The sequence below is a fragment of the Equus przewalskii genome, chromosome 26 (genome assembly GCF_037783145.1).
Source record: "Equus przewalskii isolate Varuska chromosome 26, EquPr2, whole genome shotgun sequence".
Taxonomy (NCBI): domain Eukaryota; kingdom Metazoa; phylum Chordata; class Mammalia; order Perissodactyla; family Equidae; genus Equus; species Equus przewalskii.
The window spans coordinates 38,747,290-38,764,835 of NC_091856.1; the positions used below are offsets into that span (position 1 = coordinate 38,747,290).

A 17,546-nucleotide genomic window follows, 5' to 3' on the forward strand; every position below is an offset into this window, starting at 1 on the left:
CCGGGACATCCGGGCAGGCAGGGGCTAGGTGGGCCCCATGGCTCCAGGACAGGGCGCCCAGGGAAGGCAGTTAGCCTGAGCCCTGGCTGCGGGTGGACCCCGGCCGCGGGCTCGGCGGCGACGGGAGCGGAGAGGCCTGGACCAGGCCGGAGCTGCAGGTGAGAGACAGCGTGAAAGCAGCGCCCGGACCCACCCTCACCCCCACCCACGCCTTGCACAAAAGACCAGGCGCCCGACCTCTGACCCCGACCCGCGCTAGATTGGGAACCCAGCCCCTCCCCAGTCCCCGCCCCCGAGACGCGACCCCTGCCCGGGTGGGGAGGGGCGGCGAGTTGCGACCCCGCGGCCATCTGGCCCCGCCCGCGCTCACCTGCCCCAGCCTGGCGTCCCCGGGCCGCGCGCCGCCGCCGCAGAGGTTGTCTCAAAGGCAGGCCCCGATGCGGCGCCCGCGCCTCGGCCCGGCGGCTCCCGCGGCTCCCGCGGCTCCGGCGGCTCCGCGGCGACCTCGGGCGATGGCGCGGCCGCGGCGGCTCCTGGGGGCGCGGGGCGCTGGGCGCGGGCGCGGGCGCGGGGCTCGGCGCGGCGGCGGCGGCGGCGGCGGCGGCGGCGGCGGCGCAGGTGCGTGCGGAGCGTGGCGCGCTCTGCGGCGGAGGCGCGGGGACCGCAGTGCGCGCGGCGCCCGCCCGCGCCCGCAGCGCCACCCCCCGTCTGGGGACCCGCGCGGGGTCCGCGGGGCGGGGCCAGTCTCTCGGCCGCCCCTCGATCCGCCGCCGACCCCCGCGCCCCCCTCTCCAGCCTTCCCCACCAGTCCTCCCCTGATTGACCGTGGGTCCTAGTCAAGCCTCCCCTCCAACTCTGGAAGGGATATCCTGCTTTTCGCAGCCCGATGCCTCACAATGCCAGAGGGAGGAAGGGGACGGGAGCCCAGAGTGGTGGGAGAAAAGCTGGTTCCCAGGGGCCCACCCTTGGACTGCCTTGTGTCGCCCCCGGGGAGTCAGGGTATCTGCTTGTCCTTCCACTCTGCCCCCAGTGGTCATGCCTCTGGAGTTCCCTGCTCACAGGTGCACCCAGGTTGTCCCCAGCGCTGGCAGGCTCAGAGGCCGAGGTGACCATTAGTGGATGAGTGGGGGTGGGCAAGCTGATATCAGAGGAGTGGAAGGATGCAGGGGCCGTGGTTGGGAGAAGGCTCCAAAGACAGGACGTTTGGACAGATGGGTGGGGTGAGGCGTATGTGGAAGGTCAAACAGACGGGCTAGACAGGCCGCAGTGGAGCAGCCCACGGAGGACACACACCTACCAGGGTGGGGTGGCCCTTTCCGGCATCCCATCAGGTCAGCACGTGTCCTGCTGCCACATAGTTGTGTGCTAACCTGACCCCACCCAGCAGAGGCCCCATTCCTTTCTGCTTCCTGGTGAGGCCAGGCTTCCCTGCTCCCCTGGGATGCACCTTGCGTCTGTGGGGAGCCCTCAGGTGAGAGGGAGGAGGAAGGACATGCTGGCAACAACAGGCCGGGGGCCAGGGCTGCAGGGGCCTCCAGAGTGCTGTCCCCTGACCCGCCGCAGCCACCACACCAGTCCTGGGCTCTGCACCTGACCCTAGACAGTCCAGCCCCTTCTGACCACAGACCCCTCTCCTCCGTACAGGCCAGACTGCACCTGGCTAGGCCTAGCCCGTGTCCTGCAGGCCAGCAGAGCCCAGAGAGGTCGGTGTTCCAAGTGAGGGAGCCCGCGTAGGTAGGACAGGCTGGAGGAGCGTCCGTGCCCCAGAGGGCCGGACTTGACGACTGTGTGACCTCGGGCTAGTGTCTGGGCCTCAGTTTCCTCCGCCATTCAGCGAGAGCAGGAGCCTGGCGGGAGGGATGGACAGCGAAGGCCTTATGGGGCCCTGGCATTAAGGTGGGGCAACTGAGGCAGCCCAGGCCAGGGGAGGGCTGGGAGTCCAGCCTGGGCCACGTGCTCTGCTGCCCACCGACCCTGGGTGCGCACCACAGGAGGCACCAGCCACCCGGTCCCACCCCTCCCCCGAGGCCGCACCCCGCCCCTAGGGATGAGGTCCCGCCCCGTGCAGCGCCCCCGACTCCGAGCCCACCCGAGTCCGCGCCTCCCGAGCCCGCGGTCCAGAGCTGGGGAGGCCCAAGCCGGGTCCTGGACCGTCCGAGGCCAGCGGACCCCGAACCAGGTCTTTAGGGGAACCCTCGAGCGCGGAGGCTTCTGGGGAATAAAGTTCCCACCGGCCGCCCCAGGTCTGTTTCGCGCATGCGCTAGCCCTCACCTAGCAGCAAGGGGCGGAGTCTGCAGGGGCGGGGTTTATGGCGCCTGCGCAGTGGGCTCTGTCGGCCACCTCTCAAGTCTGGGGTCCCGGGCCCGGTTCCCCACATCCGGTGCCGCATCGGTAGAACTCGTGTCCAGACCGGTCTAACCGGCCTCACGCAGGACCCGGTCACCCTGACCTCTGGGCCACGTCTGACTTGATCCCGCCCTTCCTGGGGATTTCCCCAGGCGCCAAGGAATAGGGGTGCGGGTCCGGGCAGCACCCCACTGCCCCGGCCGCCCCAGGGGCTGCTCACCAGTGCCAGGCCCAGATCCCAGTGATCACAGCCGTCGTCACCCCACACACAGCTACCCTGTGTGGCGGGCGCTCTGCGCCACCTTACAGATGAAAGTGGGAGTGGGTCCGAGGGCCGAGGATGGGAACGCGGGGGCGGACTTGCCCCCAGCCCACCAACCAGAGAGAAAGTGCAGTTTCAGAAATGAGCTGGAAATGTCACTTGTGCATGAAGCCCATGTCGCCAACTGTAAGGTAAGTTTTATTGGCAAAGCTGTGTAAATGAAACATTTATCAGATAAAAAACAGCAAACCTCCTAGTAGTCTGTGCTCTCACCGTTTTGGTCTCTGTCTGCCAGGTAGAGGCTATGGGTTCCAGGGAGGACCTCTGACCTCTGCCCCAAAGCAGGGGCTCTGAGGTGTGTGAGTGATGGCTAGGGTCGGCAGACCATCTGCAGGCCTGGCATTTGAGGGCCTGACGGCAGGCTCACCTCTTGCCCTTGTTCCTGGTGAACTGCAGATCCCTGGAGGGCCCAGGGCATGCTCTGGATGCATCGAGGCTGAGTCACCGGGACTGGTGGCTGCCGCCCACCGGAGAGGCACGGGTGGGCAGTGGCCTGTGCTCAGGAGCAGGGGCCTCCTGAGATCCTGGGAACCCCATCTTTGAGCACCGCCCCATGGCCCCGCCCCTCCCCAGGAGGGAAAAGGCGGCTGCTGGTGGCTCAGCTCACAGGCACTGGGACCTGGCCCAGAGGACAAGAGGACAGACTGCTGCCATCGCCACTTCAGGTGGGTCCTAGGCCGAGGGCCTTCCCTACACTGGGTTCTCCCATGGGACCAGCTCAGCTGCATCTCCCAGCCTCTGCCAGGCCAGTCCCTGCTCCGGGCAGGGCACTGCCACTCTGGGAGGGGAAGGACACCTGGGGGGTGGCTGGGAGACACCGGCCTCCCGCTCCCTCACCCTCGGCTCAGCCCCATGCACACGCACTGACACACAGGCCTTGAACACACACGCTGACACACAGGCCTCGCATACTCTGTATCTTCACAGCCTGGCTCTTCCTAGGGTGGGCTTTCTTGGGCTGCAGCCATTCCCCTCCAGTGAGCCAATCTGGTCTCCTCTGCCCACCCCTGCCAGGCCGGGCCATGGATCCCCACGAGATGGTCGTCAAGAACCCGTATTCCCACATCAGCATCCCCCGGGCTCACCTGCGGCCTGACCTGGAGCAGCAGCTGGAGGTGGCTCCCTCCTCGGAGTCGCAGCCTCTGCCTGTGGGGTCCTGCACCCCGGAGCCCACCCGACTCCTACAGCCCACCGAGGAGGCCCTAGGGCCCAAGGGCGCCAAGGGGGCCAAAGGGGCCGCGCCTGTCCAGGGCCAGCAAGCCTGGCAGCAGCCCGGCAACCCCTATGGCAGTGAGCAGCGCCCTGCAGGACTGACCTATGCTGGCCTGCCACCTGTTGGGCGTGGTGACGACATCGCCCACCACTGCTGCTGCTGCCCTTGTTGCTCCTGCTGCCACTGCCCTCGCTTCTGCCGCTGCCACAGCTGCTGTGTTGTCTCCTAGCCCAGCCTTCACCGGGCTGGGGGGCCTGCCACAGGACCCCTAGCACAACAAGCCCCATTCTCTGCTCAGGCGGCCACAGCAGGGCCTGGACATTTGGGGAAGCCACTGGGCCACTGTCATGGGCATCAGCCACTTTCCAGCCTGGAGAAGGACAACTGCTCACCAAGAAGGCCAACATCTCTGCTCAGGCCCCTTGAAAAGGAGCCCTGGGCACTGGCCAGGATGGCAGCCTCCGGGGACACCCTTGACCACCTCCCTCAAGGCCCAGGCCTCAGGCAATAAAGTACAGTGAGCTTTGTTCTGGCGACTCTTCTCCCTTGCTGCTGCCCCCTTCGGGATGGGTCCCAGACTGGACCACACCACAGGCCCCCAGCCTCTGGGACTTTAGTCGGGGGAAGCCACTGCCTCATGACACTCTAAGCTGCGCTGCAGGCCTCAGGTCTGCCCAGAGGCTGGACAGGAGGGGCGAGAGTGTGTCCCCTGCTCTGGCCCGGCCAGGCCTGGGTTCAAGCTACTCTGCATTCTCCAGGGCCAAGGCCGAACCTGGGAGACAGGGCAGTCCCTGAGTCAGACAGCAGGAGGATGCCGTGTATGGAACCCGGGTGTGGAGCCACAGGAAAGGCCTCCAGGAGGAGGATCAAATTGGCAGGATGGTGGTGGGTGGGACTGGTGCTGGCGAGTTTCTGGGAGTGGGAGCCCGGGCGGCCAGGACCAAGCCCTGCCACCCGTGAGTCACTGCCCTACCTCACTGAGGCGTTCTTCTGGTTTCCCTTGAAACATCTGAACATCTGCTGTGCGGCACCCAGGCCATGCTGCTCACCCACTGTCCTGCCTCCGGGACCTGGGCTTCCTGGAGAAGGTGGGCAGAGAAGGTCCTGGGCCAGGCCTGGCCCTTCATCTGACCGAGCAGCATGGCATGCCTGGTCAGGGGCGTGCAGGAGCTGAGGTGGCGAGTGCTGGCATTGTCTCACCACTGGGGTGAGGCCAGGAGCGAGTGGTGAGGCCAGCCCTGGCACCCTGAAGTTTCCAGGGCCGGGCAGAGATGGCTGGAGTAGGAAGCCAAGCCGGGCTCACAGGACAGACGGGTTTTGGTGCCAGCCCTCCTCTGACCCATGGTGACTGACCACACAGCAGGACCAGTCTCTGGGTGTGGGCCGATATGTCACTGGCCTGACTGTGCAGGGACTCACGTGTGCCAGACTCCCGGCCTCCGCGCCATGGCCAGCCCCCACCAGAGGGTGACCCCACCCAGGCCAGCCACAGAAACCCGTCTGACCAGTCCGGGAGGCTGCAGACTGCCAGGGCGATAGGAATAAGGAGGGGCCCCTCTGGCCCTTGGCTCCCTCCCAGCCAGGTGGTGAGGGTCCTGGGACCCCATCCTGACTCTTCTTGACACATCCCTCCCTTCTTGACACACCCCTTTCTCCTGGCCCGGTCACTAGGCTGGCCCCCGGGCTGCAGCCAGGCAGATGCCAGGAGAGGTGGCCTCTGATGCAGGCAGCCCGGGCTGCCCAAAGCGCCCTGTGCCTCAGAGAGCTTCTGGGTGGTCCCTGGGTGTGAGTGGGGATCTCCACACCTGTGTTTGAGCGCCTTCTTGGGGCTTTGCATGGCTGGCTACTACCCTGTGATGAGAACATGACAGACCCAGCCCAGGCAGGGTTGAAGATGTCGGGATAAAGCAATAGGGACATGCACACTGTGACTGAGCTGCGGAGGAGCAGAGCCCTCAGGGATCTTAGTCAGTGGGGGTCCTGGCAGGCTTCCTGGAGGAGGCAATGCTTGAACCAAAAGCCGAAGAACATGCGTCGGTCACCCAAGGCGAGGCCAGGTTTATGTGGGCGAGCATGATGGGGGCGGGTTTGGGCGGGCAAGGCGAGAAGAGAGGCCGTGGAGAGCACAGCATCAGAGCCCGGCCTGGGTCTGGGCACGGAGGGGGCTGGCAGGACTGAGTGGGGGGCACCTTATCTCCTGCAGTGATGGTGGTTGTGGTGGATCCAGTTGCAAGTGCTTTGTGGCTGAAAGGGGAGCCCACGCCTGCCCATAGCCACCAGCTGACTCGGCCGGGCTCGGCCAGTAATGCGAGCCCCAGGGAGGGAGCCGCAGGGCGCCCTGGGTCCCCCCCACCCCTGGCCACCCTCTGGCTGGGCATACCACCCAGCAGAGCGGACGGTGCAGGTAAGAGAGCCCTGGGGCTCAGGCAGGCTGGCATGGGTGGGGGCTGAGCAGGAAGGCCACTGAGAGGGACCAAACAGGGGGACAGGATGCTACTCAGCCAGCAGCCATGGGAACCCAGGCTGTGCCCAGAGCCTGGCGTCTGCTGGCCCCACCGGCCACCACTCACCCTCCCGGGTCTGCAGAAACCTGGACTCTTGTTCTCTGGAGTGGGCTCCCGGTGCCGGGCCCGCCCATGAGGGGCTGTCACAGAGGCAGCGGGGTGGCTGCAGCTCCCCTGCTCACCTCCCCCAGGATGCTGCAGCCAGAAGGTCCCCAGGCCTCCGAGGAGGGGACAGCTGCTGGGACCCGGCGGGGCGACTGCATCATCTGCTACTCGGCCTACAACCTCACCGGGCACCTGCCACGCCGCCTCTACTGTGGCCACACGTTTTGCCAGGCGTGCGTGCGGCGTCTGGACACACGGACCAATGAGCAGCGCTGGATCCCCTGCCCGCAGTGCCGCCAGAGCACGCCCACGCCCCGTGGAGGGGTGGCCATGCTGGACCTCGACCTGGCCACCTTCTTGGCAGTCAAGGCCGAGCGGGAGCCATCTCACATGGAGCCCCAGCCCCCTGCGCCCCTCAAAGGCAGCACTGCCATCACTCAGCAGCCGGCCAGGCTCTGCCCCACCTTGGGCCCCCAGCCCGACTTCCCACAACCCAGATGCTGCTGCTGGGGCTGCGGCAACCTCTGCTGGGAGCCTCCAGGCAGCCCTGAGGTCTGAGCTCCGGCCACTGCTACTCCTGGCAGGGGAGCCGCTGCCCGCAGCCGGCCTGCCTCGGGACCTCTGCCTGCAGCACGGCCCACCCAGAACAGCCTGGGGGCAGAGTGTCCTGGGAGCTGCCCAACACGGACAACCCCGGCCACAGACTAAGGTTGGGGCCTGTGCCCGTAGCACCGTGAGACCCTGCGGGTGACCTCCTGCCTCTCCTGGCCAGGATTCCCAGGCCACAAGCTGGCCTGACTGCATGGGGGCTGGAGGGTGCCTCTGTCAGAGTCGCCTGAAGGCCAGCCCGGCCTGGACTCAGCTCAGAGGACGGCTTCTGAGGGGCAGGGCGGGCCAGGCTGTCCCTGCTGGTGCTGGAGCAGGTCTCCCCTCCCCTGTAAGACGTCCCTGAGGGGTGATCTAGGAACAGAGGAAGAGCCACTTCCTTCGTCCCTGGCCTGCAAGGCAGCCTGTGAAGTTCATTCACTCAGCAAAGCTCACTGCGCTGCCACCGTGTGTTGGGCGCCGTTCCAGGAGGGTCCCCTGCGGCCACGAAGTCACCCCTGTGACAGGTGTCCAAGGAGAGGGCCCTAGGTAGGGCTGGCTCTAGGCCCAGAGAGGGTGGGGACCTGCCTCAGTTCACACAGCTCAGTAGGACTGCACCCATGCTGGGCCCTTTCCTGGCTCTCAGCTTCCTTCTGCCTCCCAGTGACCACCACACAGACCCTTCAGAGGGACCAGAGTAGCTGCTGGAGGCTATGGACGCAGACGCCCCCCAAGTCAGGCTGCAACATCTCCATCCTCACCTGGGCAGGAGCTGTCACTCAGGAGCCCCTGGGAGGGACTGCGGGGCCCACCCTGGGCAGCGGGTGCCAAGACGGGGAGGGATGAGAGAATTTGCTGAGAGGACACTCTGAGACCTCCTCCTTCCCTGGGGCAAAGTCTCCCAGGCACACAGCAATGGAGGGGGCAGCCAGCAGGGTGCTGGGCCAGCAGACCCCCTGGGGAGATCAGGCCCAAGGAGGAGGGGGAGGGGCTGGCCCCAGCAGGGGCAGCTCTTCCTCCCAACATCCCGGGAAGGGGACTGACCCCAAGAAGGGGCATCCCACAAGCAGTGGAGCCAATCAGGACTCAGCTGGGGAGAGGAGAAGGTGGGCTGAGTCTCTTAGTCCAGATGGGCTTGGGCGGTGGGCCGGGTAGCAATGTGGCCTGGGGAGGGGCCCTGCCCTCCCCCCACTTGCAGATGGAGACACAACGTAGTCAACCGTCACTGCTCACCGCTGAGACTGGGCTCCGGGGAGCTCTGTGGAGCCCAGCCCTCCCTGAACCTGGATCTGAACTGGATGACCTCTGGGGCTGGTGCCCTCTCTGCTCCCCTGACGCAAAAGGCTTCCTTCCCACCAGCTGACCAGGGCAGGGATGACCACGATAAGGTCTGCAGAACTTGGGGCAGACTTCCCCAGGGGCCCCTGGCCAACCGGCTGGGCGGGCAGCATGCAGTGTCCAGCAGCGTTCCACAGGCGTCTACTTGTGGAAGTCTAGCACCAAAGGCGGGCGCCCAGCCCTGCAACGCCCCTGGCCTGGCTTGGGGCCTGTCCAGGGAGAAACTCCCCTCCAAGAGGGTTGGGCTGGGGGCCCAGAGTGCCTGCCCCAAGGTGACATTGGGACCTGGACAAGGCAGGTGCCTGGGGCTACGGCAGGTACCTGGGGGACTCAGCTCCTGGGTAAACATTAATGGGGCTCAGCGCACAGCAGGTCATGTGTGCGCCCAGCAGATCTTTGACCTGCAGCGGCTCCCGCCCTATACCTCTTCCCCACAGGTGCCCCCTCACTACCCACACAGGTAGGAGCTTCTAGAGCCAGGCGGGGGCCCAGGGACACCGGGGCTGGGGCTGGGTGACCTTCAGGCCTAGGGCTGAGCCCTCTGCACCCTTAGCTTCCAGGAGGTGAGGGCGAGAGACCAGCTTCTGGTGACCAGGAGGGAGGGGTAACAGAAAGCCCCCCAGGACCTGAGCCCTGGGGACTGAGAGGGAGTCAAGAAGGGCTAGACAGGGGCTCTGGATCCACAGGCTGCAGAGAGGACACTTGAGGTGGGGTGGGGGTGCCCGAGCCCCCTGCCCTGCTCCCTATCGCCAGGGGTGGGTCCCTTATCAAGCGGAGACATCACTATTTGGTATCAAATTCCAAAGTCTAAGTCAGGACCATCTGCAGTGCCCCCGATGACACCCGATAGCACAGGTCCCTGGGTTCCTGGATCCTGGCCACTTCTGGCCAGCACCCCGGCACCCTGTGCCCTGGGCCACCCTCAAGGTCTTCTTCCAGCTAGCACCAGTGAGGAAGCCGGCAGTGCCCCGACATTGGACTAGACTCACCTAACAGTGACCTGAGGTCACTGTAGCCATCCCCCTGTGGATGGAGAAAAGGGGAGGTCACCAAGGCCAGCAGGGGGTGGGAAAGGAGGACAGTCGGCAAGGTCTCAGATCAGGGGACCCCAAGACCTGGTGGGGCAGGGGGAGGAGATGTGTCTGACCTGCTCTTCCCCCAGGAGATCCCGGCTTGGGCCTGGGTCTGCCCCTGCCTGAAATCCATGCCGAATTCCCTCACCAGTGGCCAGGTCCCCCCCACTACTCTGGACCTGGTTGGCCTGGTTAACCGGAGTCTGGGAAATGCAGGTACCAGGAGCCCCACGGCCAAGGTCTCCGCCTGCCTCTGCCCACCCATCAGGCCCTGTCCCATTGCTCTGGGTAAGCAGGGAGAGGGGCTCCAGCCAGTCTCCTGAGAGCCTCCGGGGGCTCATGACAGCTCTGTTAGGGCCACACAAGCTAGAGGGCCCTGGCTCCCTGCTTCCTGCTGCTGAACCTCATCAGGCCCCCATCCACAGTCCCCTTCACCCCCTTTTGCCCCACCTGAGGGGTGCCCAGGGAATGGCTGGGGCCCTGGTCCTTCTTGATCCCAACCCCTGCAGGGACCTCTGGTTCTGCCCTGGTCTTGGAAGAGAGGGACACGGACCCCTGGGCCCTCCCTGAGCTGAAGGACACTGGCCAATCCTGGAAAGGTAGGTCTGGAGGTGGCAGGTAACTGGTTAAAGGGGGCTCCAACTCCTTAGGATCTGAATATGGAAAGGGTCCTCAGAGAGAGAGAGCAGGGAGGGGGTTTGCCCCAACAGGCCACATGGAAACCCACCATGCAGACTGCCACTTGGGGAACTTTTGTTCCTCAGCTTGGCTGCTTGCCCTGTCCAGAGACGAGAGCCACTGCTGCCCAGCCTGCCCCTCTTCCTCTCTCTTGCTGGCAGTTAGGCTTCTGGGGGGCCCTAGGGGCTGTTTGCTTAGCCCTTCTGCAAAAGAACAGAGGAGGGTCGCCCAGGCCCTGCCCCGGGAGGACAAAGGAAAGCCCAGGCCCTGCCTTGGAGGACAGAGGGGGGCCCAGAGGAGACTGACTCAGACCTTGCCCTGGGGAACAGAGGCGGGCCACCCAGGCCCTGCCCCAGGAGGACAGAGGGGGGCCCAAGCCCTGCCCTGGGGGTCAGAGAAGGAAGTGACCTGGGTGGGGGGGGTGCTGGGCAGCGCAAGGCAAGGGCTGGCTGAGGACAGCCTTGTGTTGTGTCCTCAGAGCTCAGCTTGGCCGGCAGGGTGCTCCGGGTGGTCATTGGCTTCCTCAAGGCCTGTGGGCTCCTGGGCAGCCTCTACCTCTTCATCTGCTCCCTGGACATCCTCAGCTCTGCCTTCCAGCTGCTGGGCAGTGAGTGACCGGCCAGGTGGCTGGGGGTGGGCTGGGCAGCCAGCCCTCCACAGCCTCAGTGCACCTCTCTTCTTGGTGTAGGCAAAGTGGCTGGAGACATCTTCAAGGACAACATGGTGTTGTCCAACCCTGTGGCTGGACTGGTCATTGGTGTGCTGGTCACAGTTCTCGTGCAGAGCTCCAGCACGTCCTCCTCCATTGTGGTCAGCATGGTGGCCTCTAAGTGTAAGTGGCCCTCTCCTCCCGGGACGGTGGGGGGGTGGCGGGCGCGGGGGCCTGACACAGCAACCCCCACAGTGCTGACCGTCCAGGCTTCGGTGCCCATCATCATGGGCGTCAATGTGGGCACGTCCATCACCAGCACCCTGGTCTCAATGGCACAGTCAGGGGACCGGGATGAGTTTCGGAGGTAAGTGGGTAGGGCAGGGGCCAGGGGCTGCAGTCCAGGCCGCGGCCAAGGCCACCACTGACCACTCGACTCCATGCGACCACAGGGCCTTCGGCGGCTCAGCCGTGCACAGCATCTTCAACTGGCTCACAGTGCTGCTCTTGCTGCCACTGGAGAGTGCCATGGCCCCACTGGAGAGGCTCAGCGCTCTGGCCCTGGGCACCACCAGCCTGCAGCCTGGGGGGCGTGCACCTGACATCCTCAAGGTGCTGACGCAGCCACTCACACACCTTGTTGTGCAGGTGAGGACAGCACGCTGGAGTTGGGGGGTGGAAGGGACAGAGCAGAAGAGTCTGGGCCCTGCGCTGGGTGGGGGAGGGGAGGGGACAGTGGACTGGGCTGGGCTGTGGGCGTCTGAGCCCCAGGCGAGTCCTGAGGGTCCAGCAGACGGTTGCGGCCCCTCTGTCCCCCAGCTGGATGCCAATGTGATTACGGGAAGTGCCACAGGCAATGCCACCAACAGCAGCCTCGTCAAGCGATGGTGTGGCACCAGGGGGGAGATGGTAAGGTGCCTCTGACCCTCGAACTCCGACCTGCTGAATTACCCAGTCTTGCCCACTCTGAGCCCATCCTGAGCCCACCTCACCTCACCTCCTCAGACCACGGGGAATGGCAGCAACTGTGGAGTGGCCACCTCCGACTCCTGCCCTGAGAGGAACAGCTCAGCCGCCCTGGAGCACCTGCCCTGTGAGGCCCGGCGCCCGCCCCTACCCCTGCCCACCCCACAAGCTGGCCACCACTCACCTGCCCCCACCCTGCCACCAGGCCACCACCTGTTCGCAGGAACGGCGCTCACGGACCTGGCCGTGGGCTTCATCCTGCTGGCAGCTTCCCTGCTCGGGCTCTGCTCCTGCCTCGTCCTCCTCGTCAAGCTGCTCAACTCCGTGCTGCGCGGCCGTGTTGCCCAGGCCGTGAGGACTGTCATCAACGCTGGTGTGGGATGCGGGGCCTTGGCAGGGGCGGGGGCAGGGAGACTGGGCCCGGGGTGACCTAGCTCTCTCCCCAGACTTCCCCTTCCCATTCGGCTGGCTCAGCGGCTACCTGGCCATCCTCGTGGGTGCCAGCCTGACCTTCATGCTCCAGAGCAGCAGCGTCTTTACGGCCGCCATTGTGCCGCTCATGGGTGAGTGTGGCGGGCAGGCACTGGGTTTCAGGTGCGGGGCTCAGGGCCCCATGGTGACCCCTGGCTTCCCCAGGGGTGAGGGTGATCAGCCTGGAGCGCGCGTACCCCCTCTTCCTGGGCTCTAACATTGGCACCACCACCACGGCTCTGCTGGCGGCCCTAGCCAGCCCCGCAGACATGCTGCTCAGCGCCGTCCAGGTACCACCTTCCCTCACCCCTCCCCAGCCCCCAACAGCCCCCTCAACTCCCAGCGCTGGCCTGGGGCTTTCCTTTGGGCCCGGTTCCCTCGAGTCCAGCCCTGTGGACAGGAGGTGTGAGGCCTGCCCTAGGGCCTCAGGCTGGCCATGGCCTAAGCTCTCCTGGGACCCACCTCTGGCTGCCCGCTCAGACCGGCAGCCTCATCTCCTCAGACCCCAGGGACCCTGTGAGCATCTCCCAGACCCCCAGCCCTGATCTTCCTGTCCTGTGACCTCATCATCTCCAGGATCATGTGGACTTAGGGTGCCCTCTCTTCCTTTCTCTTTGGCAGCCCCTCCCCAACCTTCCCCAGGGGGCCCCTGTTCCTTTACCCCTGACCCTATGCTCCTGGCTGTGTTCCTTCGAGGCCTCTCAGCCCTGTGGGGCCTCAAGCCCTCTATTTCACCACCTCCAGGATGCCCCTCTTGCCCGCCAGTCACCTAAACCCAGCAGGTCCCTACCTGGATGACATGCCATCCTCTTGTGAAGGCTGCACCCCACCTATGCTGGGCGCTCCATGCCCCTAGACACAGTTCTGCCTCCAGGATGCCTCCCTCCAGCCCCCCAGCTCTATGCCCCCCAACCAGACTCGTTTAGTTCTGCTGATTCTCTCTCCAACTCACCCCTTTTGTGGTCCACTGCCCTGGCTCGAGCTTCCCTCCTCCACCACCTCTGCTCGGGTCCAGACAGGTGCAGCTTCTGAAAGCCTGGACCTCTCTGGGCTGCACCCACAAGAAGAGATGAGCCCTGGTTCCCCTGACTCCCATCTGCCCTTTTGCCTCTGCTCCGTCTCTGTCCTCCCAGACCCTCCCAGGGCAGGCCCCTGCCCCACCTCCTCCAGGAAGCCCTCCAGACTGCACCTGCTGCACCAGTCCTGGAGTCCAGCAGCCATTGGAGGGGGCTGTGTTCCCTCCACATGTGGCCTTGCACCTCCTCCCCACAGGAGCCAGACCAGAGCCCAGGGCTGGGTGGCCAAGTCAACTCAGGGATGAGAAGGATCGGGGTCACTAGGCATGAGGTGTGCACAAGCTAAGCCAGCCCAGGGGCAGGTCAGATCCATGCAGCCATCAACAATGCCATTACCACACTGGGATGCCAGACTGGGCTCTTGACCCTCACGGTGTTGGGGGGGGCGGGAGGAGTGTGCCACACCTGGTGGGAGTCTGCCTTTCCAGGTGACCCATCTCAGTCAACGAGCAGGACCCCAGACAGGCTTTGGACTTGGCCCCATTTCTGCCAGGGCAGGGCAGGGCAGGCATCCTGGGGAGCCCAGGGGACCCTGGGCCATCAGGCCCAGACTCCTGCCCCTGCCTGCCCTCCCACTCTCCAGGTCGCCCTCATCCACTTCTTCTTCAACCTGGGCGGCATCCTGCTGTGGTACGTGGTGCCTGTCCTGCGGCTGCCCATTCCACTGGCCAAGCGCTTCGGGGACCTGACCGCCCAATACCGCTGGGTGGCCATTGCCTACCTGCTGCTCAGCTTCCTGCTGCTGCCACTGGCCACCTTTGGGCTCTCCCTGGCAGGCGGCACAGTGCTGGCTGCCGTTGGGGGGCCCCTGGCCGGGCTGGTGCTCTTCGTTGTCCTGATCAACGTCCTGCAGCAGCACCGGCCAGCCTGGCTACCCCACCATGTGCGCTCCTGGGCCTGGCTGCCCCTCTGGCTCCGGTCTCTGGAGCCCTGGGACCGCCTGGTGAGCCGCTGCTGCCCCTGCAGGGCCCGCAGCCCACCTCGGGCCACCGCCAAGGAGGCCCACTGCCACGAGAACCCTGAGGTGCTGGCCTCCCAGCAGTTGTGAGGGGTGGGCACCCCCGGGGACCCCCACAACCCTTGCCCACTGACCTCTGGGTACCCTGGGTGATCCCTGTAGCAGTGGACTTCTGAGTCGTCTGGCTCACGTTCTTTGCAAATAAAGAAGAAGCTGTGACCCAGGTGTGAGTGGTCTTCACTCCCCTGACAGGGGCACTGGGGGGAGGGTCCCAGGCTGGCCTCTGAGGACAGCTGGGCGTGGGGCAGTGCAAGGCTGCCCCCTAGCGGACACTCGGGCCCGCGGCCAGACCGTGGCGAGCCTGCATGGGACCTAGCCGCCCAGTGGGTGTGGGCACACAGCTGACCCCTGAGCCCCAGACTGTAGCTCTGTTTCTCTCCACGGCTGCTGGGGACAGAAGGCGAGTCCAGAGCGTGGAGACCTCCCGCAGCAAGAAGCTGGGGCCAGGAAAGGCTGGATGCTGCCGGGCCCTTCCCTGAGGGTGCAAGAGGCAGGAGCAGCCGGCTCTCACACACCATGCCCAGGAATGCTTGCAAGGAGGCTGGGCTCGGGGGGGTACAGGGCTGCGAGGGTGGGGGGAATGGAGGTGCATGGGGCCAGGGGGCAGGAGAGCCCACGCTCAGGTTTCCCGGGCACCCTGGCCTGTACCTTGTGGCCACAGTGGCACTACCCTCCAGGGCCCGGGTGAGCAGGTGCTCAGACCCCAACATGTCCCAGGAAGCAGGTCCTACCAGTGACCCCTGGTGCCACGGCACCTGGAGCCCATGCGTGAGCCCCCTCCCCCACCACGAGGGCCTCCAGGGCTGAGCGCTGCCCCTGCCCCACCCCCTGCCCTTGCCCCTCCCGCAGTGGTGCAGCAGGTTTCTACACAGGAAGGCTGGTCTGCCGGCCAGCCAGTAACCGGACACCAAGGAAGCAGCCTGGGCCTCCCGCCCCTCCAGCCCTGTGCTGCCCACAACCCCAGCCCGACGCCCCAGCCACCCACGGAAAAAGCAAACTTCAGTGAATTGCGCTCCACCAGAACTCGGCCCCGAGAGGGGCCACAGGGACAGACCAGCGGCCGGGGGCTGGCCCTGATCAAGTGCCTGGGTTGCCCTTCTCCTTAGAGAGTCTGCCACTGTGGCCAGTCACCTCCTTCTGGGCCAGAGACGCTGCCCTGATGGGGGCGCCCCTTCCTTCTCAGCACTCCCCTACACGGGCTTGCCTAGCCAGACCCAGTGGGGGAGAAGTGTGATGGTCAGATAAGGCTGCAGAGCCCCAGGGCCAGTTCTTGCCCCTGGTCCTGTCCTTTTACTCCCCTTCTGGTTCTCTCAGCAAACACCAACCCCCACCCTCTCAGTCCCCTCAGACCCCCCAGACCCCAGCCCCTCTCAGTCACCAGCCCCACCCCACCCCCCACTGTGTCCCCCGCCGTCACGTCACAGTCCCCTCAGTCCCCACCTGGGGTACTCCCAGCCCCTCTCAGCTCCCCCCAGGTCCCCTTCCCCCAACAAGCTCCTAGGCCTCCTGAGCCTGAGGATCCCCCTGTCCACCGAGGGAGGTAGCCCCCACTCCTGGGAGCCATGAGAGGCCTGGCCAGAGCGAGACCTCGGAGGCAGGTCCATGCACCCTTCTTGGGTTCCCCCCACTTCTGTGACTTCAGTGCATTCCTGCAGATCTGACATCAGCTTCGTGGTCCCTCTGATACAAGTCCCTGAGGAGGAGCCAGGCCTGGCTAGTTCCCTGGGGACGCAGGGGGCCCCCTCTCCACAGCCGGGAGGCAGTGAGAGGGGAAGAAAGTACCCCACACCTCTCCTTCCGGGTGAGGCCGCCCACAAAGGCTGACCGCCAGGTCCTTTGAGGCCACAAACGACTGTCTGCCTGCTGCCCCTGCCTGGCGGTAACGCACCCTCCCGCTGGGACCATGGCCACCAGTAAACAGAGCTGCCGTTGTGGATGCCTCCCTCTAACAGCTGCAGGCTAGGGTGGGAGGGCCAGCCGCCCAGCGCTCCCACGGCCCCTGCCTGGGCTTCCCTGCGCCTCTGGCCTTCTCTGCTCTGCATCCCGCGAGGCCACAAACCCCCACTGGGCCCAGGCAGGAACACCCTTGGCTGAGGGTGGGGACCTGCAGGGTCTCCTCCCACCAGCCCAGCGCAGGCCCAAGGGAGGCTCCTGCTGTCTTGTCCCCAGCTAGTATCCACCTTGCACAGGCAACGGGCGGGGCACGCCGGACTACCTGGTGCCAGGGGGGGCTCTGGGGATCACACCTAGGCTGGTGACACAAGAACTATTTTGTTACCTGTAAAATGGGGGTGCCACACTCAACTCCCAACCCTGTGCACACTCACAGGAAGCAGGGGCCTTTTCCAGTGGGGGTCTCTGGCCACATGGCCTGGGGGGTCTGGGGGGCTTTGACAAACACCTCAAAGAGCCACCTTAGCAGAGCTTCGCACGGCTCACTGGGGAGAAAGGTGAGCTGCTCCTTGTCTCACCAATTTGTGGATCTGCACAACTCAGTGCTGAGAAGCCGCAGCAGCCTCCCTACTGCAGCGCCTCAGCCTTGCCAACTGCCGCTTGGGCAGCTAAGCTACTTTGCAGGGCACTGCGCAGACCCAGGATGCAGGCAGTGGCCCTGCGCGCCCCACGAGGGACACCTGTGGTCCACAGAAGCCAGGCCTGCCTCCCTGGACCGGTCTGTGGGGGAGGCGGCTGGTCCCCTAGGCCCTGCTGGGACCGACGGCCCGTCACTGTGCTGACTCACCCTCCAGGTCAGCACTGCAGTCCCGACCACTGTCCCGGGGATGGGATGGGAAGGCTAGTCTCTGGCCAGCGCGCCGCTGTCCATCCAGGTAACACTTTCAGTCGGCTACGCCGCAGTCGCCACAGTGCCCTCATTTTACGTGTTAGAGAGGAGGGGAGCGCATTCCCCCCAGAGAGAGGAAAATAAACAACCAGCTGCTGCCCCCAACACCCTCGGCGTAGGGGCAAAGGAGGGTAAGAAGTTCACCGAGAAAACCCGAATCTGGAGAGGCCCCGGTGGTCACCGCAAGAGGGACCGTCAGGGCAGACACAAGGGAGTAACTTTTTCTCTTTAAAAACGTTACAAAAATATAACGCAAGCGTACTGTTTTTAAAGCGATTGACTGAAGGCGCGAACACATGTAATTTCATAACCTGTACGTTGTTTTTTTTTCTTCCTAAACGTAAATCAGGAAAAAGTAG

At 65.2% G+C, this 17,546-nt stretch overlaps 3 protein-coding genes across 20 annotated transcripts; all 3 read left to right on the forward strand.

The window, feature by feature from the left end:
* The first annotated feature begins 27 nt into the window (after positions 1 to 27).
* Positions 28 to 4,411, forward strand: CYSRT1 (cysteine rich tail 1). Of its 4 annotated transcripts, none has more exons than XM_070595918.1 (3): positions 28 to 158; positions 3,066 to 3,334; positions 3,684 to 4,411. In XM_070595918.1, the coding sequence occupies exons 2-3, from the start codon at positions 3,223 to 3,225 to the stop codon at positions 4,109 to 4,111; spliced, it is 540 nt and encodes a 179-aa protein (XP_070452019.1). In that variant the 5' UTR covers positions 28 to 158; positions 3,066 to 3,222; the 3' UTR covers positions 4,112 to 4,411. The 4 variants fall into 4 exon arrangements, with proteins under 4 accessions (XP_070452019.1, XP_008537240.1, XP_008537241.1 ...); XM_008539018.2 differs by lacking the exon at positions 28 to 158 and adding an exon at positions 2,257 to 2,800 and having other exon boundaries at positions 3,243 to 3,334; XM_008539019.2 differs by lacking the exon at positions 28 to 158 and adding an exon at positions 2,275 to 2,800.
* Positions 4,412 to 6,268: 1,857 nt separating this feature from the next.
* RNF224 (ring finger protein 224) lies at positions 6,269 to 7,174 on the forward strand. The gene has a single exon (XM_070595916.1). It carries the CDS (start codon positions 6,393 to 6,395, stop codon positions 7,047 to 7,049), a length of 657 nt encoding a protein of 218 aa, XP_070452017.1. The 5' UTR covers positions 6,269 to 6,392; the 3' UTR covers positions 7,050 to 7,174.
* A 956-nt stretch (positions 7,175 to 8,130) lies between these two features.
* Positions 8,131 to 14,504, forward strand: SLC34A3 (solute carrier family 34 member 3). 15 transcript variants are annotated; one of them, XM_070595901.1, is made up of 14 exons: positions 8,131 to 8,874; positions 9,639 to 9,775; positions 9,997 to 10,086; positions 10,644 to 10,772; positions 10,854 to 10,997; positions 11,070 to 11,181; positions 11,267 to 11,462; positions 11,634 to 11,723; positions 11,820 to 11,907; positions 11,986 to 12,153; positions 12,227 to 12,343; positions 12,417 to 12,541; positions 13,524 to 13,598; positions 13,911 to 14,504. In XM_070595901.1, the coding sequence occupies exons 1-14, from the start codon at positions 8,234 to 8,236 to the stop codon at positions 14,373 to 14,375; spliced, it is 2,577 nt and encodes an 858-aa protein (XP_070452002.1). In that variant the 5' UTR covers positions 8,131 to 8,233; the 3' UTR covers positions 14,376 to 14,504. The 15 variants fall into 15 exon arrangements, with proteins under 15 accessions (XP_070452002.1, XP_070452003.1, XP_070452004.1 ...); XM_070595908.1 differs by having other exon boundaries at positions 8,790 to 8,874; positions 9,577 to 9,703; XM_070595907.1 differs by having other exon boundaries at positions 8,868 to 8,977; positions 9,577 to 9,703.
* Positions 14,505 to 17,546: the final 3,042 nt, after the last annotated feature.

Bases quoted from the DNA above. Each gene is read 5' to 3' on its own strand.
- CYSRT1 (XM_008539018.2), top strand. From the start codon at position 2,688: ATGGGAACGCGGGGGCGGACTTGCCCCCAGCCCACCAACCAGAGAGAA. The intron at 2,801-3,242 runs GTAAGTTTTATT...GCCCCTCCCCAG, and splicing joins CCCATGTCGCCAACTGTAAG to GAGGGAAAAGGCGGCTGCTG. The intron at 3,335-3,683 runs GTGGGTCCTAGG...CACCCCTGCCAG, and splicing joins TGCTGCCATCGCCACTTCAG to GCCGGGCCATGGATCCCCAC.
- RNF224 (XM_070595916.1), top strand. From the start codon at position 6,393: ATGGGAACCCAGGCTGTGCCCAGAGCCTGGCGTCTGCTGGCCCCACCG.
- SLC34A3 (XM_070595900.1), top strand. From the start codon at position 8,234: ATGTGGCCTGGGGAGGGGCCCTGCCCTCCCCCCACTTGCAGATGGAGA. The intron at 11,182-11,266 runs GTAAGTGGGTAG...ATGCGACCACAG, and splicing joins GACCGGGATGAGTTTCGGAG to GGCCTTCGGCGGCTCAGCCG. The intron at 12,344-12,416 runs GTGAGTGTGGCG...TGGCTTCCCCAG, and splicing joins CGCCATTGTGCCGCTCATGG to GGGTGAGGGTGATCAGCCTG.